The sequence below is a fragment of the Pantherophis guttatus genome, chromosome 5, assembly GCF_059756535.1.
Source record: "Pantherophis guttatus breed Tessera chromosome 5, ASM5975653v1, whole genome shotgun sequence".
NCBI lineage: Eukaryota > Metazoa > Chordata > Lepidosauria > Squamata > Colubridae > Pantherophis > Pantherophis guttatus.
This window is the reverse complement of record NC_142067.1, coordinates 24,728,510-24,754,440: the sequence shown is the minus strand read 5'-3', so window position 1 is coordinate 24,754,440 and position 25,931 is coordinate 24,728,510. Positions and strand designations below refer to the sequence as shown.

At 38.7% G+C, this 25,931-nt stretch overlaps 1 protein-coding gene across 2 annotated transcripts in view; it reads right to left on the bottom strand.

Annotated features, from left to right (window-relative positions):
- MTUS2 (microtubule associated scaffold protein 2) overlaps positions 1-25,931 on the bottom strand; it is a 329,331-nt gene that overhangs the window by 222,828 nt on the left and 80,572 nt on the right. For both annotated transcript variants that reach the window (XM_087894733.1, XM_034410840.3), the window contains exons 2-3: positions 10,034-12,555; positions 7,609-7,846 (exon numbers count right to left, since the gene is read on the bottom strand). In XM_087894733.1, coding sequence (XP_087750859.1) covers positions 7,609-7,846; positions 10,034-12,277 — 2,482 coding nt within the window. In that variant the 5' untranslated portion in view covers positions 12,278-12,555. The remainder of the gene's footprint in view (positions 1-7,608; positions 7,847-10,033; positions 12,556-25,931) is intronic.

The window sequence follows — 25,931 nt, the reverse complement described above, 5'->3', positions numbered from 1 at the left end:
TCAGAAGGTCGGCAGTTCAGCGGTTCGAATCCTTACAGCCGCGTAATGGAGTGAGCTCCTGTTATTTGTTCCAGCTTCTGCCAACCTAGCAGTTCGAAAGCACGTAAAAAATGCAAGTAGAAAAATAGGAACCACTTTGGTGGGAAGGTAACAGTGGTCCGTTTGCCTTCGGCGTTTAGTCATGCCAGCCACATGACCATGGAGATGTCTTCAGACAGCGCTGGCTCTTCGGGTTAGAAACAGAAATGAGCACTGCCCCCTAGAGCTGGAAACGACTAGCATGCATGTTCAGGGGAACCTTTACCTTAATACAAATTCAAGAAGCATTCTCTATGTGTAAAAAATAATGTAGAAAAGAAGATCAATTCCTATCTTTGGGCTACTTACTAAAGTTCTGGATGTAGCTCAAGAGTTTCTTTCTATAATTTGTTGTGCCTTAGGGTAGGGATTACATGGAAAATAATTAAATTAGCTGTGTTTTATTAACATAATATTCATTCCACTGGAATCAATTAAAACCTAAAGAAATCTTGTTTTGGCTGTTCCCAATAGTTTCTTCTGGTTCTGAACATTTTTCAGGAAGCAATCCTTAGTATAAAGTTGTTAATCCTTGACTCAAAAGTTTGTGCATCCCTAGTGCAGTTGGAAGAGTGGCATTTGCGAATGTTATGCATATTGCAGATTCAGTCTATAGTCTGCTTTCCTAGTCACATCTATGTCTAACATTACTAACAAGGCTTTCAATCAGAGGTCCATTGCAGTCATCCATCTTCTTCTTTATATATTTTAGATAACCAATACAACTCATGAAGCAGAGACATTACATGACAGCCCAGGCTGTTGTGTTCTACCAACAGCTTGATGGGGGAATTTTCCCTCTCAGTCCAACCAGACCGTTGTTATACATACTTGGTTGGCTGCCCAATCCACAGTCAAATCCTGGGTGAGGATGGTCTTATTATAGCAATAGCACTTAGACTTATATGCCGCTTTACAGTGCTTTACAGCCCTCTGTAAGCGGTTTAGAGAGTCAGCATATTGTCCCCAACAATCTGGATCCTCATTTTACCTACCTGGTAAGGATGGAAGGCTGAGTCAACCTTGAGCCTGTTAGATATGAATTGCCAAATTGCAGGCAGCCAGCAGGCAGCAGAAGTAGCCTGCAGTACTTCATTTTAAGTACTGCGCCACTGTGGCTCATTATGTACAGAGCTGGCATTTAATAACAGCAGCTAGAGCCCAGGGCTATCTGGCAACTTATCAGATGGCCTTTGATCATGAGAGGTAAGCAGCAGCAAGTGACCCCTTCTCATCTTACCACTGCACATCACAACCTTGATGGAACTACTTTCCATCAATTCCGCCTCCATCTTTTCCTCAGCCTCAAAAAAACGGTCCCTGACCATGGTGGATATATATCATTTTAACTGTATTTTAATGTTTGTATTTATGTTTTTACTTTGGCTGTGCACCCCCGAGTCCTTCGGGAGAAGGGCGGTATATAAATCTGATAATAAATAAATAAATAAATAAATAAATAAATAAATAAATAAATAAATAAATAAATAAACGTATCTACCGAGGTACTGACCCTCATCCCTATGGCAACCACTGTATCCTGCCCAGCTGCTCCTGTACAGATATTCAGCAGTATGGAGATGAACCATTGCCATGGGTTACCGACCACTCACCCCTATCTAACTGTACTAAACCAAGTGTCTCTATCCTATACTATACATTGGGTTTTGTTTCTAAACTGAGGAATTTTGCACTTGCCTCTGTTGTTTTCTGCTAATTTGTCTAATGTTTTAAGATTAGTCTAAAGTTTATTTCCATCTTCTTGCTCTCTCATCCAATTTGATATTCTCTACAAATGTCCTAAGCATTTCTTCTATCACTTCATCCATGTTATTAATACACATATGAAAAAGTGCAGGGCCTAGGGCACAATTCAATACCTCTCTACCTTGATGATTCTTTGACTTTGGAGCCAGGTACATATTCAGTTAACAGTCCACACTTAACTAGCATACTGTTGCTTTGGCTGTCTCTCAAGGTCAGGATAATAACATATGGCGCACCCCTACCAAGCCCTACCACTCTTCAGTAGCTGACTCTTTGCATAATCTAGTGATACTCATCAATTATCTATTACTCTTTTCTTGATGCCATGCAAAATGGCCTTCCTTTCACATTCCTGAGAGATAATGAATGTAGAAGCTCTGCCTAAGGTTTGTATCTCATCAGCTGTTTTCTCTGTAGGACAATAAACTTGCTTTCATTGCTCCTAACAGCACATAAAAACACTATGGCAGATAAAAAGAGATAAGAAACTGAGGAGCAGCAAGTCAAACTAAAGGAAAATGTATTGGCAGAGATTTAAAAAGTTACTTTTTAATATATTAGTTGGGGTTTTTAGAACTCCTCTGATTATTGTAAACAGACAGGGTGAGGCAGAAGAACCTGTGAGTTTGATGTACTAGACTAGAGCATCAATATCAGTATGATAGAGGAATATCCACTCCTCTGCTCGCAACAAAATACCTTAGGCCACCAGACTTGAAATTCTAGGCTTAGAAAACTTCAGTATGACCTAAGCATAGCTCATAAAATTATCTGCTACAATGTCCTACCTGTCAATGACTACTTCAGCTTCAACCACAACAATACATGAGCACACAACAGATACAAACTTAAAGTGAACCGCTCTAAACTTGATTGCAGAAAATTTGACTTCAGCAACAGAGTAGTCAATGCCTGGAATACACTACCTGACTCTGTGTTTTCATCCCAAAACCCCCAAAATTTTAACCTAAGACTGTCTACTGTTGACCTCACCCCCTTCCTAAGAGGTCTGTAAGGGGCGTGCAATAGAGCACCAGTGTACCTACCATCCCTGTCCTAATGTTTCCTCTATTCATTTTTTTTTAAATTTGATTTATATGCCGCCCTTCTCCGGAAACTCAGGGCGGCTTACAATGCATTAAGCAATAGCCTTCATACTTTAGTATATATATACAAAGTCAGTTATTGCCCCCACAAACTGGGTCCTCAATTTACCTACCTTAGAAAGGATGGAAGGCTGAGTCAACCTTGAGCCTGGTGAGATTCGAACTTACAATAATTGCAGACAACTGGTGTTAATCACAATGCTATCAGTATGCTGAGCCACCAGGCCCTTAGATACATAAAATGTATCTATTTTATGTATGCTTATACTTATATATATTACCTAATACACAATAGTGGGATTCAAGTAATTCAACAACCGGTTCTCTGCCCTAATGATTTCTTCCAACAACCAGTTTGCCAAACTGCTCAGAAAGTTAACAACTGGTCCTCCTGAACTGATGCGAACTGGCTGAATCCCACCAATGCTAATACATTCTTGACAAACAAAATAAAATAATTTTTTAAAAATCATAGAGGATGTAAGATGCTATAAATGTCTGACAAAGATTGAAGAGGCTTATGTTCACATCTGTAGTCAACTATAAAATTTATGTGGGGGTCTTTGGATCATCTTCACAACAAAGACCAATGTTTCTTTGTTCCTCTTACTACCAGGCTAAGGCAAATTGTGGTATGAACCAAAGCTAGGGGCAAACTGGGGAAGGGCAATGATCTTGTGTCTTTACAGTGGAAGGAAACAATCATTTCTTTTGACTAAATTAAGCGTAATTCAGAATTCAATTTCAAGTCAGTTATTTCACCTGAAGACCAATTTCCTTGCACAATTTACAATCTAGAAGTATTTAGTCTAATTTTGAAACTTTCTTTCTTTCCATTATGTCCCTCATTTTGTTTTGTTAGTAACATTTTCCCTGAGGAAATGTTCTGGAGAACTACCAAACCCGCACATCTGTTTGTGTTATTGTTAGTTGAAATTAATAAAGATACTATACAGCTACAGATTTAGGATAGTTTTTTCTCAACTCATAGGGCTCTTAAATATTAAATATTAATATTTAAATATGGATGATGGAAATGGAAAAAACAAAGGAAATGCAATATATAATGCAGTGGATTGTTGGAATATATTGTTCATTTCTGGCAGAATAATTCTATAAATGTTCACTTAGAAACTTTGCTTACCTATACCATGAGAAGATTGCATTAGATTGCAATCCAAAACTATTTTAAGTTATTTATTTAATTTGTACACCCTCCAATTCCCAGTGACTCTGGGAGATTCACAAAGTAAAAGAATAGAAAAATAATGATAAAACAATACAGCAGCAAGGCAGGAGAAATTATAGAAACTAGACAACAATTTAAAAAAACCATATCCATACCAATTTGATGGTCTCTTTAGTAGTAAACATATATATCAGACATGGATTCTAGATTACACCCTGAAGGAGCCACAGTTTGAAAAATATTAAATAATTGGTAGCAAGCCATGCTGCCATAGAGTTAAGAAGGTTGCAGAAAAAGAATCAGATATTACAGGTGTCCTGCAGGTTGTAGATTGCCCAACTCTGCTACATATAAAATTCAGCGAAACAAAATATCATGTATTATTATTAGCTGTGAATAATGTTTACACATTTAAAGTATACGATTGCTTTATTTAACAAGTCTGTTTGTGTGGTTTTCCATATAATCTAATCATATATCATGATTACAATAGTGCAATAAAATTGGATAAGCCACTTATTTGTGAGATGGATATTTAAAATATTTTCTCTCGCACTCTTTACAATTTTGTGTTTTAAAAAAAAATCCATTGAAAAGAGATAAATCCATGAAGATTATCCAAGCTCAGGGTTTTGGTTTTTTTTCCTGGAGGGTCTACCTAGGCAGATGGCTGGTTCACAGCACACTTAACCCTAACCCCATGCTAAACAAGCACAATTGCAGTGTTCACATAACATACTATGCCCAGATGAATAAATTATTCTATGGCTTAACGTGATGACCTAGCTCACACAACATGCTAACTCTTGGGAGTTAAGAAAACAGCTGGGTTTCCCACAAAATGCTGAACCATAAGCTAATCAACCTCACTTTAGTCTACTCTAGCAAGTTTACATGCACTATTCTCCTGAAAAAGATAAGTTAATCAAGCTCTATTTTTCATTAGTCTAAATCAGCAGGGATCTAATTGCCAACTGGTTGCTTATATGCCTGGAGTCAGAAAATTCTGTCATTGCATTGCAGCTGCAATTCTACATTCACTACCTTGAGAGTAAGCTCCATTAAACTCAAGGGGCTTTATTTCTGAGTAGACATAGTAAACTAAACATTGCATATCAGTGTGCAATTTAATATTCTGTTTTTATATTCGTGTTAAAAGGTTTAAAAAGCAAAGTGAGAACATTTTCAGAAAAGCAGGAAAGCCAAAACATATTTTAAGAAATATGTTTGAGTTTGCCCCAATGGTCACATGGGATAATAGATATGAGACATAAAAAAATGAAAGTAACATTTCTCTTTTAAAAGAATTGAAAAATGAATGCAGAAGCCATTGTGTGAACTCAAAAGCAACAAAACTGAGGTTGATGTTTCTCACTTGAGATTTTGAAATAAATAGGAACAACTTCTACAGCTTTATGATTATAATGTGTACAATACTTTTTTATTGTGTGCGATAACAATTGAATAATTATTTTATAGTAGAGGGTATTTTTTTTTTATCCCAAGTGATTTTATGACTCGATATGGGGTTAAAGTACTATTGGAGAATTGAAACATGTATTTAATCTTTAAACGTATTTATTTTAGTATCACAAAAATTTTAAACCCTACAGACCATTTTCCAGGGAATTATGAATTATGGAGTCTTATGATGTCATCATGTCCCCAACATAATCCCTAATTTGATGGAATCATAGTAGTTTACCCCAGGGAAAAATAAAGCTGAGGCACTAGCAGATTACAGCTCTTATTTTTCTAAACATGTGCAAAAAGGAGATAATGTTCTCAGGAATAGAAAAAAATGGTGTAAAATGGATGAGCAGAGCCCTACACTTGCATTAAAATTCATATTATTTGTGGTAGGGATCAAAGTGATGCCAGCAATTGATGAGTGAAAGCAATCTCCGTTTAACTTGCATTCATTTAATATTCAGACAGACAAATCCTACTAGATCATATCTGATTACAAGCATTGTTCATTTTTATGGAGGTGCTTTAAAATTCACTCCAACACAAAACCATGTGAATTCTCCAGAAATATTGTAACTGTTCAGTTGCACTTTCTACTGCAAATAGATCCAATAGCTCACATACAAAAATAAATATTTTCCTAATATATAAACTGGACCATAAGAAAGGCTGAGCGCCAAAGAATTGAGGCCTTTGAATTATGGTGCTGGAGAAGACTCCTGCGAGTCCCTTGGACTGCAAGGCGATCAAACCAATCAGTCCTAGAAGAGATCAACTCTGACTGCTCTTTAGAAAGCCAGATCCTGAAGATGAAACTCAAATACTTTGACCACCTAATGAGAAGGAAGGACTCACTGGAGAAGAGCCTAATGCTGGGAAAGATTGAGGGCAAAAGAAGAATGGGACGACAGAGAATGAGATGGTTGATGGAGTCACTGAAGCAGTAGGCGTGAGCTTAAATGGACTCTAGAGGTATGGTACAGTGGTTAAGACATCAGGCCAGATACCAGAAAACCATGAGTTCTAGTCCCATTTTAGGCATAAAGCCAGCTTGGTGACCTCAGCCCTTGAAAGCAGGCAATGGCAAACCTTTTCTGAAATTTTGCCAAGAAAACTGCAGAGACTTGCCCAGGCAATCATCAGGAATCAACACTAACTTGAAGGCACCAAAATAAATGTATGAACAAACTAACAATCCACTGTTGGATGGATTTACATTTTACATTGTAAGATGTAAATGTATTCATAGTGAAAGTAGTGTTGACAGAGGATAGCATGGGGGAGAAGACAGGTCCCTTGTCATTTTTGCAACACTTGACCAACAATACTACAAATTTTAACTTAGTATACAAAGAACCCTATAGCTGTGTTCACACAACATGCACAACAAGGTCACACGGTTAACTTATGTTATGAATCAGTATGCTTGGATACTTTATGTAACTGTGCATATCCAGAAAATGGATTATTTGGGTAACATAGTTAAAATGTTGTGTAAACACTCTTAATATAACCATTGCATTCAGTGGGGCTCTCAGATCAGTTGATTAAGCAGACTTCCCCACACCATCTTCCAAAACACAAAATATACTGGTTGGAGATTATGGGAGATGATGAGAATTTTTGTTCAACACTTCTAGATAGTGTTGTATAGTGTTGACAGTGTTGACAGGCAGGCATAACTGTAGTGTAAGACTGCAGCACTAACTAGTATAGTTAGACTGATACACTAAGAAAGCAAACTTTTGATCATGTTTTAGTCCTGCCTAAATCAAACCAGACAACCAAACCAAACCAAACTACAAAGACTTATATTGGTGATTTGCTATTATAATTAAAACATAGATTGGGTTTACTTAAGACAAACTTAATCAGACCATTTAGTGATCTAATACCCTTTGGGTACAATATTCAAAATTTCCTTTAGATTGTGATTAAGGTCAGTTTATCATTATGACTTATGATTTACGACCTCAGCCAAACAGATTAATTGATCACCTGAAGTATCAGGATGGAATAGCGTTGAACTGGGTATTGGTGGTTGAGGATGGATGCAGCTTGCTGAAGACCTTTGACTGGAAATCAAAATCCTGCTTTTCACAGATGGCAACCTGGAAATAGCACCAAGTCCTAACTGGGGTTTAAGGATCATTGTTGAGCGATAAAAGCTTGGAGGCACCTCATAGTGAGCATATGGTGGAGGAGAAAAATTGTCTTTCGCAGGCCTTTCTCCAACCTACAGAAATATAAATGTATTTTTATAATTCTATCAATTATAGACATTTAAATTATTACCTTTATAAAGGGAAATTCAAGAAAAATACAATAGAAATCATAATATGCATTCACTCAACTCTTTACAAGGATTGCAGTTAATATTTCTCAGCATGGTTGCTGCTGTAGTATCTGACAGAAATGAAAAAAATGACACACTAATATATTATAAATTGAATAAATAATATAATGCAGTCATAACAGAACATCAAAATATTTAAATATATTTGCTTAGGAAGAAAACAAAAATTTGGCTTATATGCACCCTGGGTTTATGTCAGAGAGATTCTATGGTCAGTTCAGGAGTCACAGAAGTTTCTATGACAATAAATCCCCACAGATTTATTGCTATGAATGTGAAAATGATGAGAAGAGCTAATTTATTTAAATTTTCCCTCCCCAGCCTACTATCTCCTCCCCTGTGGGAAAATTAACTAGGCCTGCTCCTCTTTGGGCTGATTGAAAAACAAGGGAGATGTGAATCTAAAATCTTCCCCAATTTACCCTTGAAGTGTTTTTAATAATAGGTCTTCTGGAGAATAAGAACTTCCATTAGTAAATCAATATTGAGAATAAATCTAAAGCACATATGAAAATTTACATCTGAATAAAGAAGCATGGGATTGTGCCATGCCATTGAGATACATATTAGACCAGGGGTAAAATCCAGCAGGTTCTGATAGGTTCTGGAGAACCAGTAGTGGAAATTTTGAGCAGTTCAGAGAACCGGCAGCAGAAATTTTGAGGAGTTCGGAGAACCGGTAGCGGAAATTTTGAGTAGTTCAGAGAACTGGCAAATACCACCTCTGGCTGGCCCCAGAGTGGGATGGGAATGGAGATTTTGCAATATCCTTCCCCCAGGAGTGGAGAGGGAATGGGGAATTTGCAATATCCTTCCCCTGGAGTGGGGCGGGAATGGAGATTTTGCAATATCCTTTCCCTGCCACGTCCACCAAGCCATGCCCACAGAACTGGTAGTAAAAAAATGTGAATTTCAGCACTGTATTAGACTATACTGTGAAGCCTGGCATTTTTAACCATGTTCATAAATAAGGCCTCTCTATTCTTTAGGGTTATTCTTTAACCCTATTCTTCAGATAGATAAAAGAGCATTTCATGTAAAACATCTTGATTTCATTCAAATTGTTTGAGTTTCTTTCAACTGGACTACAGCCAACCCAAAACAGATTAACCAAACTTTCAGCAATGTAGTATTTTGTATTGAATGTGAAACAACCCTCTTTTTCTATTCATGTACATTCCACATTGTTGGGACTTTTCAATGTCCAGGGCACTTTGTTAGATAAGTTAAATCAACATAAAAAATAGCAGACAGGGGATTTAGCAAACTGTTTTTGATGGCAGATTGAGACCATTAGTTTTAAAAGCTAATGTCAAAGCTTTGATTTAAATTCAAAAACAGTTGGCTGTTGGAGAAAGAGATACAGATTGAACCAGTCAAGTGGAGCAAGCCTGCTGGTGAATTGCTGTAAATAATTTCTGAATATACAATAGAGTCATCTCACTCTCTTTTTTTTAAAAAAAATTTGGACAATTTTAAAACTGCTTTTCAGAGCAAGAGAATTTTCCAGCCATGTTTACATCACTGCTATAGCAGGTGTTGTTTTTGTACTGTGAAATCAAATATATTAACCTCGAATTTTGTGACAATTTTCCTAAAAGGAAACAGATTCATAGCAATAGCATTTAGACTTATATACCGCTTTACAGTGCTTTACAGCCTTCTCTAAGCGGTCTACAGAGTCAGCATATTGCCCCCAACAATCTGGGTCCTCATTTTACCCACCTCAGAAGGATGGAAGGCTGAGTCAACCTTGAGCCTAGTGAGATTCAAACTGCCAAATTGCAGGCAGCCGGCAGCCAACAGAAGTAGCCTGCAGTACTGCATTCTAACCACTGCACCGCCATGGCTCATAAAGAAACATGAGACAATAAAGAACATTTCTTTCACAATACTTACTTAGTATCTTGAGTTTCCCATGTCATTGTGATTCTATGTACTTTTTCAAAAAAAAAATCTACAGATTTTTTAAAATTGAATATTTGAAAGATTATCACAGATTTTAACAGATTCACATTTATTTCACTTCAATAGCCTGGTTTTTTTTTTTTTTTTTAAAAGACTTACCTCCTGGAAAAACTTTTCACCCATTGGACCAAACTGATGGTCTGAGGATTTAATGCCAGATACTACAAATCCAGAACTGTAAATCTGAGGCTTCTGAAAGTCAGTTTTAAATTTTTCGTAGAAAACATTGCTTGGTTTAATGTCTCCATCATTTAACATTTTCTGTTCAGTTGCCAACCCACAAGCAGGGGGCATGCAAGACAATCCAGACTGATCAAGCTGGCTGATTGCCTGAGGGTTCCTTCTAATGTAAGTTATTATTTTAGGCCTCACATGTTTGGGCTTGGGAATGGCTGGAGTTTCAACCTTATCTTCAGGTTTCTCCATATCCTCATGCTCACCATTGTAACTGGCTGGTAGGGGCCCCTTGGAATTTATAAGGATAGGCTTAGGGATCCCACTGTTACATATAGTTTTATTAGGCACTTTAGGGGATGAGTTAAATAACTGGGTGCTCTCAGTGGGAGGTAGGGTTGCAGAAGATGGCAGCTTGTCAACATGAAGTGCACAAAGTTCCTTCAAACTGCTGTTTGACACTGTGCTGTGGCTACTGGCATTCATAGTTGCCGAAGGGCGCAAAGGAGTTGGGGGACATAAAAAAGTTTCATTTTGTGCTATTATTTTACAGCTTTCCGGTGCATTATTTGAATGCTCTTTCTTTTCTTTAACTATTTTCTTGCTCTGAACTGAAAAATTTGTGGTTTCTAAATCACTGTCCACAATGTTAAAATTTACCGAGATATTTTCTGTATTTTGTGGTTTGGGAGCTTCCAAATCAGATTGGACAATTATAACATCTTCACTGGGTCCTTTGAGTAGAATCTGTTTATTTTCATAGCTATTCAGATGTTTGGTGTCTGTCATGTTAATGCTATCCATAAAAGACATATGCCCATTAACTGCTGGAATACAACTTGTGCTACCAATGTGTAGGTTTTCATTCCTTGTTGACGTCAATTTATCAACATGTATAGTACCATCATCAGGAGCTGAAATAGAGTCTACCTCCTTCATAGCTCTATATTCCCCATTCGCTTTGCTTGCTACTTTGCTGTTACTATAATTATTTCCTTTTCTTACATCTGAAGAGCCCTTCTCTCTTATCAGACTTCCATTAACAGAGTCAAATCCTTCATTTAAAAACAGATCCTCTTTTGGCAACTGATATAATTTGGTCTTGTGTATTTCTGTCCCCGTATCCTTTTGATTCTGTACCACAATATTATTTTCTTCTGCTGGGCATCCAAGAAATTCAAATAACATAACCTTGTTTATTTTTTGCTCACCCACATGCTTAGACTGTGAAGACAGAGGACACTTCACCTCCCCTTTTCCTCTCTTATCGCTTTGATAGTCAATTTGTGCTTCTGATTTCCGAAGTTCATTAGATTTAACAGTTAAATGGAGGTCAAGAACAGCATGATGTGGAGGGCCTTGTTTGTTGGCATTTGGTACGTTATCCACCCCTGATTGTATGGCTGGGGCACTTGCTCTTTCCATTTCTGAGGTAGACGAATATTTAGAATAAGGTACAATTTTTCCTTCTGACACACCATCAGTTGGATGGAACACCATACCTAGAAAATGGTCTCTTGATGTTTTCTGAGTTTTCTCTATGTCCCCACTCAAATGATGTGACGTGTTGATGGAATCCAAGGATACCGAAAGTAAGCGTTTACCTGATACACGACCAACAAATTCTTTTTCTGTTTTAGCCAAAAGTTTTCTTGATCTCCCCAAAGAGAGGCGTTTTATTCCTTCTGGCTCAATACTTCTAGGCGTTTTTTCCTTTGAAACATACTGAATAAGATCAGCATCGCTTTTTGAAAGTACCACTGAAAAGTTATCACTTGTGTTGATCCTCAGGTTGGACAAACTGTGTCCTCGGCTAATAGTGACTAGCTTTGAAGTGTCCTTAAGCCCTTCGGGCCTACAATCTGTGTGCTGTTTTTTGCTGATGGTAGAAGATAGTATAAACTCTGATTCACCAGCGATGCCCTGAAGATTGTTCCTCTCAGAGTCTAACTGTCTGTTGGTTTCTCGCTTACTGGTGTGTAAGCAAGCAGATTCTCCTGAAATATTTCTTGTCCTTATTGCTGTTCCAGGGGTTCTGACCTCCGATGTGATTTGATTGGCATTTGTGTCTCCTACAGACACCATGTGTTCATTGTTATTTTTCATCTCATTTCTGTTGGTCTGTAATAGATTGTAACATGACTTGTTGGGAAGTAATGGTGCACTCATTTTCAGATTTCAAGTGGCCACGTCTTCCACAGTCTTACTGAAAGGAAATGGTATCTGTGCCAGCCACTATCCAAGCATGCTTTTCTTAAGGGGACTCAAGTCATAAACTTGTCAATCAAAAAAATTCTTTTTTTAGACCAGTCAAGTCCCTTGTCAATCACATGACTCAGTCATTATTAGTTCGGAATGTAAAGCAAAGAATTTCCCATAAGTAAAGATTCAATAAGTGCAAAAAATATCCATTGGAGCAACTCTAAAAATGCAAGAATCCATGGAATCTGTAACAGAAAAAAAAATCAGAATTATTTCGGAGAACTAGAAGCCTGCCCGAGAATAAAGTTGCTATTAACTGACAATATTCTCTCATTATTTTTCAACAGAACTATACACCTAAGTTCACTTTCTTTAGTAATGCAAAGCAAAATTACTAAAAGAGCAATAAACTGTGGTGGCTAAAAGTGTGCATTGTAAGCAAGGGAGACTGTGTGAAGGTCTTAATCTAATAGTCAATTCACCAAATAACTTTAGACAAGATTATTTTAATATTAGTTTTAGTCCCTGTTTATAAATGTTCCTTTCAATAGGAATCTGGAACAGCAGTGGAGGTGAGCAAGTGCCCTCATAGATTTTTTATGGATTTCCCAGAGACATAAGGTTGATTACTGCATGAATCAATTGTTGATTACTATACAGTTATATATTTGTTTTTATACTGGAGTTTCATCCTTTTAAGCTTCCCAGAGTCACCAAGAATGAATTGGGCAGCCATATAAATTTTCTTCATAAATAATAAAGATATTGGTATGATTCATTATGAGTTTTTTTTTTAATGACATGAGGATAGTAACATGACATTTAATAGGACTGCTGCTGTTGTAAGGATTTATTAAATCTATGTAAAGCACATTAACCACTTTTTTAAAAGCCCATAAATGCTAAGCATTTTTGTATAGACTTTGATTCCACAATCCACAGATAATCCTAACAGACTGCATAATTAAGGTATGTTCTTAGCAAAGTATATGGGCTGAGATGCATTACACATGCATCTAATACTTATGAAGATTAGTGAAGGTTTCATTCCTATAATGCTTAATTAATTAAATTAAGGAAACTGAACCGAAAATAGGGATTTAATTTAAAGTTTTAAAAAATATTTTCCTCTAAATGTTCTCTAGGGTATTAATTTTAAATAAATGTTGTGACCTGTCTTAATTGTTAATAATAATAATTGAACTAGTAGTATAGAGCTCCTTGGGGAAACTACATTTTTACTCATTCTTTAAAAGGAACAAGAACTCCTTCTGGCTAAATAAAACAAGGAAAATAATACTGCCTTTTCTTGTATGTTTTTTTTTTGCCAACTTCCTCTTTTAAATAGTATTTTTTTCATTTACAAGGTAAATAAAAGTATAAAAAGAACTATATTTCCAGTGCTAAACCAATGTATCCTTTTTCTGTTGTTTAACCGAAATCCTTCATTTGTGACATGAACTGAATCACTTCGGCTAGAAAGCAGGAGACCATGAGTTCAAGTTCCACCTTGGCCATGGCCAAGTTGATCATGGCCAGTCACTCTCTCTTAGCCCAACTCACCTCACAGGGTTGTTGTTGTTTTTGTGGGGAAAATAAGAGGAGGAAGGTGTAACAGTAAAAGCAGCAAACTCTGATCAATCTACACTAGAAATTAAATCTCAGGAGCTTTTGTTAGCACACATCAAAACCAAGATAAATTGTATCAGCTCAAATGTAATCGATTATTTTTTTAATTTTAATATAAATTTGCCAAATCCTTATTTCATTTAGTTTCAACGTGTAAACTAAAGCTATGTTTCTGCCGTTTTTATTGTCATTTATCCTTTTAAAATAGCATGTACGAATGTGTAAATTAGAGGAAAACATTTTACTCTGAGTAGTTTGGTTTTGTATATTTATGTACAAAAATCCACAACAGTAACAGAATTAGATGTAAGAAATTCTTAAATCAGATAAAATTAACATACAATAGAAGAAATGACCACAGAGTTTATGAATTTTCAAATAGACAGAAGTAGAATTAGGATGATATGTATGCATGATCGAAAAAGAGGGAGAGAAACAGAAAGAAACCATAGTTGATAAAATTGCCCATCTGTGCCAATTGTTGTTGTTGCTGTTGTTGTTGTTGTTCGGATTTTAATCTGAAAAAGAGAAGGATTTTGAGCTTCTCTCTACGGTTCACTAACACCATCTGCTACAAAACCATTCTCATCTCTTTTTAAAAACAAAAAGGCACACTTTCTTACAGTTGCAGGCCTTCAACACAATATTAGTAGCAATGGTGAAATCCAATTTTTTTTACTACCGGTTTTGTGGATGTGGCTTGGTGGGCGTGGTGTGGCTTGGTGGGTGTGGCAGGGGAAGGATACTACAAAATCTCCATTCCCACCCCACTCCAGGAGAAGGATACTGCAAAATCCTCATTTCCACCCCATTCCTGGGGCCAACCAGAGGTGGTATTTGCCGGTTCTCTGAACTGCTCAAAATTTCCACTACCAGTTCTTCAGAACCTGTTAGAACCTGCTGGATTTCACCCCTGATTAGTAGCAAGGGAAGCTATGAGCATCAAAGCCAGTGGTGGGATTCAAGTAATTTAACAACCGGTTCTCTGCCCTAATGATTTCTTTCAACAACCAGTTTGCCAAACTGCTCAGAAAGTTAACAACTGGTTCTCCCAAAGTGGTGCGAACTGGCTGAATCCCACCACTGATCAAAACTATGAAAGACACTCCTTTTCAAAGAAAAGTGTTTAATTTTTACACTTTTTTCTTGGTACTCAGAGGATTCCCCTTTCATTTTTCCACCCCTTGAAATTAATAAAGTCTCAATTCTTTTGCCCTGTTTTCCCCAAAATAAGACATCCCCTGATAATAAGCCCAATCGGGCTTTTGAGCGCATGGCAATAAGGCCAAGCGCTTATTTCGGGGTTAAAAAAAAATATAAGACTGGGTCTTATTTTCGGGGAAACACGGTAGTGACCTATCAATTGGCTGTCTTTTTCAGAATGTAAGGTGTACAAAATCTTTGGTATTAGTTTAAGTTATAGCATTTTATCCTCTGTTGTTCATTCTAAAGCTATTAATTAAAGGGATTATATTAATTATTTTTATTGGAATTTTTCTTAGGGGTGACATTCAAAATTTTTCAGACCGGGGTGACATTCAAAATTTTTCCCTACCTGTGGGCTTCCCTGTGGGCATGGCTTGGTGGTGATGGTGGGGGGGTCATGTGACTGAGTGGACGTGGCCAACCTGACATCACTTACCACCCCACCAAGCCACATCCATCAAGCCACGTCCACAGAACTGACAGAAAAGTTTGGCCAAGTCTTCTACCATACAACCTGGCTGCTTCTCGCCTCCTTCTCATGTTTACTCTTTGTATATGAGCCCGAGAAAGAAGAGAGAAGCAGCCACGTTGAATGCTGTGGCAGAGAGAAGCTGAACTTTTCTCCCTCCATTCACAGCGGAGCTGCTGAGAAGGCAGCCGCTGCAGTCTGTCCCTTTATGATCCTCCCTCCTCCTGGGGGTCGAAGTACCTTAAAGGCACAGGCAGGCTGCCGCAGCTCCAAGCAGGCTCCCTTCCCTTCACTGCGAAGGGAGGAAGGAAAATTTGTCCAGGTCTTCTCCTCCTTCTTGGGCATACACACAGAGCAGAAAGGGTGAGCGACGAGCGGGCGAGGGTCAGCGGAGTAAACCAGGGGTGGTTTTTACCAGTTTGGCAAATCACTTCAAATTGCCACTACCGGTACGTGCGATCCGGTTCGAACTGGTCAAATTTCCCCTGCAGTAGACCAATCCAATACACAAGCAAAATGTAAATAGACTCTTAACTGGATGTCATGGAAGCGCCAAAGGCAACAGGCGGAGAAAGGCTAAAGAAAAGGTACTAGACAACAGATGGTTTGATTCAAATCACAACAATGAATTCCAATTATAGCTTTTTCCTCTTTTCTTCTCTTCCTCTCATTTAGATTTCCAGCAATTGGAACATTTAAAATAAGATAATTAATTTCAGGGTGACATTCTAAGTATATCTTTTCCTGTAGTAGTAGAGATATTTTTATTTGGTATAAGCGGTTTTTCCCACACAAAAAAATAATCCCTTTTCAAATGTAGGTATATATTACTTTGTTCTTTCATTAGATTTATATCCTGGCTATTTACCTCCCAGTTGTTTAAGATTGCTTATATGGGATGCTCTTTATTTACATAACTATTGCTCTGTAGGGTCAATTGTACCTAAAGAGGATAACTGCCTCCAATCTCATCAGTCAGTTTTCTTGAACTCTCCTAACTATATTCTATTTACCACAATAACAGATTGGAAGAACCAACCTAATCATTTAATGTGAAAGTATATTGTTGATATTAGATCAGGGGTGGGTTCCTCCCGGTTCGGCCCGGTTCTGCCGAGCCGGTAGCGGTGTTTTGTGCTGTGCTCACCACCCTCTGTAATGTCTTTCTATCCACGGCTGTCAAGCCAGCATACCACACCATAATGCAATGAGTGAGGACGCTTTCTACTGTGGACCGATAAAAGGAGGTCATCAGTTGTTGTTCCACTTTATTTTTTCGCAAGACCCTAAGGAAGTGGAGCAGTGGTGGGTTTCAATTGTTTTTTACTACCGGTTCTGTGGGTGTGGCTTGGTGGGTGTGTCATGGCTTGGTGGGCATGGCTTGGTGGGTATGGCAGGGGAAGGATACTGTAAAATCTCCATTCCCACCCCAATCCAGGGGAAGGTTACTGCAAAATCCCCATTTCTTCCTGATCAGCTGGGACTTGGGAGGCAGAGAATAGATGGAGCTGGGAGCTGAGGCCAGTCAGAATTTTTACTACTGATTCTCTAAACTACTCAAAATTTCCACTACTGGTTCTCCAGAACTGGTCAGAACTTACTGAAACCCAACTCTGAAGTAGATTCTCTGTTGGGCCTATGTGGCCACCTGGGTCGTGTTGATTTTCCAGATGAGATCTTCACTGAGATAGACTCCCAGGAATTTAAAGGAGGAAACTCTCTCCACACAGCCCCCCTCGATGTAACTGCCTCCCTTTGTAGAGAGCTGCCTAATTGAGGGGCTAGCATCCTGCTTCCCAAATGATGGCTCCATCCAGCCCTATGATTTTGAACCTTTTCTCTGGAGGCATTTTTGTACATTGGAAGGAAGACTGATGGCATTAAATAGAACTCTGTCCTAAATTTCCCCCTAAGGCAGGAGTGTCAAACTCAAGGCCCAGGGGCCAGATCCGGCCTGCGGGCTGCTTAGATCTGGCCTGTGGGGCAGTCCTAGAAACAGCAAAGGACCAGCCCGTGGTGCCTCTGCCAGTGAAAATGGAGTTTGGGAGGGTGGCAGGAAGGTTGCAGGAGGCCATCGCAGCTGGAAACGGAGCTCAGGAGCCCCTTTTCATTGGCAGAGCAGCACATGAGTGCTATTGAGCTGGCCATGCCCACCCTGGCCATGCCCACCCCACCCTCCCCAAGGTCAAACACAACACTGATGCGGCCCTTAATGAAATGGAGTTTGACACTAAGGGATGGCCTCAGTAGACATGTTTTCCTACACAATGGCTGTAAAAGAAAACAGGAAGGGTGATTTACCCAGATTAAAAAGACAAATATTATACATGAAGAGACACATCAAAAGTACTTCTAGCCCAGGGGTGAAATCCAAATTTCTTCCCTACCGGTTCTTGGTGGGCTGGCAGGGGAAGGATATTGCAAAATCTCAATTCCTACCCCACTCCAGGGGAAGGATACTGCAAAATCTCCATACTCTCCCCTCCTGAGGGAAGGATATTGCAAAATCTCCATTCCCACCCCACTCTGGGGCCAGCCAGAGATGATATTTGCCGATTCTCTGAACTACTCAAAATTTCCGTTACCGGTTCTCCAGAACCTGTTAGAACCTGCTGGATTTCACTCTTGTTCTAGCCTACTATCCTGCTATTTACTGTCTTCTGCTAGATGGTTGTGAGAAACTCGTACACAATAGAATGCAATAGTCACTTACTCTTGCCTCCCAGTCCCTGGTTTTTAATAGCATTGTTGCCCAAGGATAACTTGTTTAAGATATAACATATTTCTGGACAAAGTAAATTGCTGTGATTCAGGCACTGCATTCATGTTAATTCTTCTTTTCACAGTTGCTTCAGCCCTGGGCAATACACTAAAAATGACAAATTGCCTATGACTTTGAATTCACTTTAAGCTAAGGAAGTTGTATTGTTACCAAAAACACATTCAGAAGCTTTCTTATATAAAAATTGCATTCACCATTTAGGCATCTTTTCCAAAGAGAAGACTTTTTCAGCAAATTTGGAGAGCCTTGTTAACCTAACATAAATCAGTCAGAGATACACCAATACAGTCCAATTTGTCTTTTGCTTTTTCTGCATTGTACAGTACTATACTATTTAGCCCTGACTAAACCTGTAACTGACACTGTATTTACCTGAATGTAACATTAGATTTTTCCTGAATAATTGAACTTTGAGGTGGGAGGATTATCTCAGAAGTTCTGGGAATTAGAAATAGAATAACAGAGTTGGAAGGGACCTTGGAGCTCTTCTAGTCCAACCCCCTGCCCAGGCAGGAAACCCTACACCCATTGCGCCCACGTGACACTCCTCCTGCACGAGCTGCACTGGCTCCCAGTGGTCTTCCGGGTGCGATTCAAGGTGTTGGTCACCACCTTTAAAGTGCTCCATGGCATAGGACCCGGGTACCTTCGAGACCGTCTTCTGCCACCAATAGCCTCCCACCGACCAGTCCGCTCCCACAGAGAGGGTCTCCTCAGGGTGCCATCGGCCAAGTCATGTCGGCTGGCGACACCCAGGGGGAGGGCCTTCTCTGTGGGAGCCCCAGCCCTGTGGAATGAACTGCCCCCAGAAATTCGTAAGATTTCTGACCTCCGGGTATTTCGCTGCGCACTCAACACCCTATTGTTCCGCCAGGCTGGGTTAGCACCATAATTTTATATTGGATGTTTTAAACTTTTGGGGTTTTAAATTAAGCCAAATTTATCTAATACTTTTAAATTATTTTAAATTGATGTCTATTCTGTTTTTAAATAGGCTGTACACCGCCCTGAGTCCTTCGGGAGAAGGGCGGTATAGAAATAAAATTATTATTATTATTATTATTATTATTACACCATTTCAGACAAATGGTTATCCAACATCTTCTTAAAAATTTCCAGTGTTGGAACATTCACAACTTCTGCAGGCAAGATGTTCCACTTATTAATTGTTTTAACTGTCAGGAAATTTTTCCTTAGTTCTAAGTTGCTTCTCTGCTTGATTAGTTTCCACCCATTGCTTCTTGTTCTACCCTCTTTGAAGAATTACTAATGTGGTACGTTTATCTGATTTTCAAAAGTATTGAAGATTCTTCTCTAAATACATAGCCAGAGAATTTTTAAAAATGTAAATACATATGTGAATACATTTACATATGTAAATACGTATTCAGAGAAATATGATGAAATTATCTATTGTACAAATAAGCATATTCTGAATAAGGCATGCCACAACCATCATTTTGAAATTACTGCTATCTAGTGAAGTTTAGACTTTTAGTGGTGAATAGTTTGCAGATTGTTGGCTTCCAGTTAGCCATAATTTTTTTCATTTATGGTACAACTCATGGTGGTATTCCAGAACATGGAACAGATGCGGCTTGTAACAGTTGACTTAGCCACAGAATAGTCCAGTTTAACATCGTTTGCATGGTTTCAAATGGCTTCAAATTATAGCTGTGTCTTGGCTCTGGGATCAGATGGAATTTCAGATCAAAACAAATCACTTTATCACAACCATAAAGCCAGATACAGTTCAGTAAAATATCTAATAGTATAAAATATAAACCAATAAATAACATAAGATCTTAATTAATGATGTACAGATTGTAGCACAAAACTGGCACTTTAGGAGTATATTTTGGGTCCTTGTAAGTAGAAATCACTCCCCCTGGCTGATTTTTTTCCCCAAGATGAGATAAATGAAAGTCTGCCTAGGATCCTTATATAAGGAACAAGATAGTAGCAAATGGCTTAGAGCCGTGATGGTGAACCTATGGCATGTGTGCCAGAGGTAGCACGCAGTGCCCTCTCTGTTGGCACACGAGCCATCGCCCCAGATCAGCTTCATCGCGCATGTGCGTGCGCCTCCCGCCTGCCAGCTAATTTTCGGGTCTCTGCCACGCATACGTGGGGGGAGCGCAGGGGGGGTTATGCAAGCATGTGTGGGGGTGGGGGCAGTGGGGGATGGGTGGTGGGGGAGCACGGGAGGGTCATTCACGCATGTGCGGGGAGTGCAGGGTGTTGTGCACACATGCGTGGCGGGGAAGGGGAGCGCGGGGTGTTGTGTGCACATTGCATTATGGGTATGGGCGTGCGCTTTCAGCACATGACAATAAAAAGGTTAGCCATCACTGGTTTAGAGTTTCTTTTGGGCCATCATCACATGGACATAAACATCCTTCTAACGTCCAAAAAGAACTGTTGAGGGCACTGTATCCAGCCTGGCTAATGGGAACTTCAATATAATTTATGACAATAATGATGGGAAGAAGAAAAGTTCCCTGTCAGTCGTTCATAGGATATACTTACAAAAATTCATTTGGTTTGATTCAGATATAGTCGTATGTAATGAAGAAAATTCAATGAAACATCAACTAGTAATTAATTTAAATCATATTGACTCCAAATATCAGTCTTCATGACTATGATGTTCTACATGCTTGCTGAACTTCAGCTTGGAAGACCCACAGATCGTAAGCATAGTAAAAAATATTTGAAAACACCCAGATTGGGGAAAGCTACCTTATATTACTGTGATTGAAGCAGCCTGGGGATTTTTAGGACTTTTTAGAAGTTCAGTGCGAGGCACCACCTCAGCTTTTTTAAAAAATCCTTTTAATAAGAAATACATTAAAGTGAGAAGCATGAATAGTTTTATTTTCTTTCCCTCCCTTAACAGGCAAAGTAATTGCACTACATTCCACTAAGAATGCCTCCCTCCAAGCCTTGATAACATAGGTAAGCCATTCACATTTAGATTGCAAGGCGAGAACTTTTAATATTCTGTCTTCAACTTTTTATATTCTGACTTCAGTCTAAATCACCTTTAAGACCAGGGGAACTACCAGAGGACTGGAAAAAAGCTGATGTGATTCCCATTTTCAAAAAAGGGGTAAAAAAAGAGCCAGGAAACGACAGACCAATCAGCCTGACATCAATATTCTGGGAAGAGCCTGGAAAAGATAATCAAGCAACAAATCTGCAAACACCTAGAATCAAACAAAGTTATAACCAGAAGCCAACATGGCTTTGTCAAAAACAGATCATGCCAAACAAATCTTATTTCATTCTTTGATAAAGTGACTAAATTAGTGGACCAGTGAAATGCAGTGGACATAGTATATTTGCAGATTACAATAAGAGCTTCAATTTACACAAATCTATTTCTAATCCTATCTACTTCTCAATTTTAGAGTTCAATCATTGAGTCATCAAATTTCTTGGCCACCCAACCTTGGGTGGTTTCATTATTGGGAAAAGGGCAAAACTAATATTATATAAAACAACAACTACCTGCATTTACACATACCAAGACTTAAGGGACCTGACTGCATACAGGTACTAACCCAAGGCGTGAGTAGAAGAGCCACCATGGTCATCACAGTAAGACTTGGCAAACTTCTTCAGTATTATTTAGTACCTTCCCCCACCAACAAACCATAATAGAAGGGAAATTGATAGGAAGAAAACATTTCAGTTTCACTGCCTTTTTTATTTTTCTTGCCCATGAATGACCTGCCTATAAACCCATGGTCTGAAAATGGTCTGTGGAAACTCTATTGCAGGGGTGTCAAACTCAAGGCCCACGGGCTGGATCTGACCTGTGGGGTCCTTAGATCTGGCCGATAGGGCTGCCCTGGAAACAGTGAAGGACTGGCCTGCGGTGCCTCTGCCAGTGAAAATAGAGCTTGGGAAGGCTGCGTACAGACCTGCTGAGCTCTGTTTTCACAGGCAGAGCGTTGCAGAGGCCGTTGCAGCCGGAAACAGAATTCAGGAGTCCATTTTTGCTGGCAGATTGCTTGGGCCACCATAGACACCCCCGACATGAGTAATGTCGAGCTGACCACGCCCCATGCCCCCCCGAGATCAAACAGAACCCTGTTGCGGCCCTTAATGAAATTGAGTTTGACACCCCTGCTCTATTGCATCCATATGTACAAGGATACCCTATGTGCATTAGACTGTGTGTGTGCCTTTGACTCTAACGCTTCAAGGGCACAGAGAAAGAGGATTCCCCTTGTGCAAGCATCCTTGCTAAACACTGCAAAGAATGTGACCTAATAGTAGGGAATTATGTGATAAATCTTGTATTCACAGCTACAAACCTGTATATTTATATTTTTTATAGAATATTTTTTAAACAATGCAATGTTCAGAATATGAATATTAATTGTTCCACGTGTAGGATATGATGGGATGTGGATATTTTAAATAAATATAGGTAAGGATGCTTTGCTGTAACAAGATGAAATATACAGTTGTTTTAATTGTGTATGTGTGGGTGGTTGTTTTTGTAGTCTTAGCCTAATTAGTGTTTTAATTGCTTTTTCTACAATACATTTTTTGAACTTCAGTGTTTGAGCTAATCATATATGAGCTTTCATCTTCTTTTTCTACTTTATTCTGTGGTTCTGTATTCCCAGGACAAACATAGCAGAAGTCTTTTATCTTGGCGTGTAGGAAAAGTAAGTTTCATAACTAACCGGAAGCTATAATCCAGGTTTGATTGCAGAATAGAGCAAAACAGTGAAGGAAAGTACAACGAATGTTGAAACTTGTAGAAGTCTCATAGCATAAAGGTAACCTGTTTAGAAAGCATCTTTGTGCATAAATAAAGGTATTTATATGTATCCATTTACTCAAAAGTTAATTCTCCCACTACACTTGGAGCTTGTTTGTTTGTTTGTTTGTTTGTTTGTTTGTTTATTTATTTATTTATTTATTTATTCATCATATTTATATAACTGCTCATCTCACAATAAAGTGATTCTAGGCAGCTTTCAATAAAAACCTTCATACAACGCAATCAAAAACCTATATATACAAAAATGATATGCAGAGGTAAGTTTTAAAACAATTCAAAGTATCTTTACAGAACTTCTAAAGTATTATGCCTGAGTAACGCAGGTGCATTTATTGATCCATAAATTTTCCAGAACTAAATAAGCCTGTTCTATCTGCCAAACTAAGAAGTGCATTATGATGTAGGGGTGGAAAAATAGGTCAGGAGTTTTGTTTTTTGGGTTTTTTTGCTTAAAAGTATCTCAAGGGACCTAATTTGGATTAGGACTACCCAATTTCTTCTTAAATTATTCCTCTGAAATACATTCTGTAAAAGAAAAATTGCTCCAAAGGAAAAAAGTTTGATACCCTCTTTTTTCTCTCTCAAACCAACAATAGCTTTATAGTACAATAGAAAGTATTAAAATCAGGAAGATTATAAAAGAACATCAAAGTCAATCTTTAAGAGACTTTGTGAAAGCGAGAGCTCTTTACCAATCTGTCATGAAGGCAGCCACGACACCTAAATACTTCACTCTAAAGGAGTGATAAGTAAGAAGCTAGGGGTAGACATTGGCTTGGTTTTCCATAGGAAGATACTCTCATAGGAGAAAGAGAGTGGGGGGAATCTGTTGAGCTGACAAAAGTAGGTGGAGACTTAAAATCCAGGAGGAGCTCTCGAATTTTCAAGCTCCCCTCAAACTAACATTCCTTCATCACTGCTGACACTGCTTTTAATACAATCATAACTTTTCACTATCTACATCCATCTTAGACTGCCGGTCATTAATATTCCTTTATCAAAGATTCTTTTTCCCTTCCCTTTTGTTTGCTGAATTTCCAAAGGGCTTCTATGCCCTTCAACCCTTGTTAGCCTGATCACAGGAGGTTCCACCCACGCTTGAAGATCCATGTGGTGTCTTCACTGGTTCTGCCTCTTTGATTACAATGCCACATTGCTCATGTGATCATAGCACCATTTTTGGTTATTTTAGTCTCTTGTTTTCCCAGTGAGATTCAGGAGTTAGCTAGCTTTTGCAGAAAGGTTAGATTCATTTTCATTCCATTTCACTCTCTTTTACTCCCTCTTTGTTCTGACTTGTTTCAATAATAATATCATAGTACCTTTTTATAGCATTGATTGCTGCAATACAGCTCAATACATTTACAAGGCACCATATCGAGGAAGGGTGGGGTATTTCACCCTTTACGTGTATTTTACATCTACATTGATTCTGCCTACACATATTGTAGTTAGGGGCAGAAAGAGTCCAGAGAGTCAGAAAAATTGGAACTAATGACTTCCCATTCACAATATTGGTTAAGACTCCAGCTAGTTCTCTGCCATGTACTCTGTCTCTTTTCTACTCATTATCTATCATTTGGCAATGCTAAGTCATCAGGCCAGTGGTACATGGTAATTTTTGTTTTGCTTATTTTTCTGTTCATCATATGCCTCATGACAGCAGGTTCTCTATCTGACCTTGGTGTCATCAAGGAATTTTCTGCCAATTTCTGCAACAGTAAAAGAGTGAGGGAGGGAGGGAGGGAGGGAAAGAGAGGGAGGGAGGGAGGGAGAGAGAGGGGGGAGAGAGAGATTGGAACATGCCTGATTAGTTTACCTATTGAAATGTAATGGTCTAATTATTAAGCATTAAGCATTACAACTTCCCTGCGCTGAGACAGATGTGTCAATCATTGTCTTTAAAACCCTTCCAGAAGACTGTATTTTTGACAAGTGGATCAAAGAAAATATTTGCTCATTAGCTGGTCAACTGTTCTGAAATTTTTCTTCTAAAAATCTCATCAATACCCTGTTTCCCCTAAAATAAGACATCCCCTGATAATAAGACCAATTGGGCTTTTGAGCGCATGCGCTAAAGTAAGCGCTCCCTGAAAATAAGCCCTCCACGAAAATATTTAAATGCATGCGCAACCAGTCCCCGCCATTTCCTCTGGTTAAGGTTAGGGAGACAGAGCTGGAAATCAGGTAAGACAGCATCTTGTTCCACGTGCCCCAAAGTAATAAGACATCCCCAAAAATAAGGCCAAGCACTTATTTTGGGGTTCAAAAAATATAAGATAGTCTTATTTTCGGGGAAACATGGTAGAATTAGTGGAATATAGCTTGCATTCACAGCTCTATGAAAATGAAAACTTTTCTCCTTGCTTTTGTGCCTGGTCTGAACCTGTTGTGGATTGGACTAGATCTCCAAATTTCTGAATAAGTTGCATTTGGGGGATGAGCCATCAAGATTAGAGCATATGACATCAGAATGAAATTCTTGCCCTGAGAGTAGTCCTTTTTTCTCCTCATCAGGAAGGACTAGAAATGTCTTATTTTCATGAATATTGTACTCTGCTTCTGATTAGCTACATTTCTGGTTCCAAGCCTGCCTATTTAGGTTTAACAATAGCTGAGTTCACACTAAGTCATGGTTTCTCCTAAAAAAACAAACAAACCACAGTTCACAAACACAGATTACAGAACTATTAATAACATGGCTACCCCAACATACTGAGCAAACATAAAA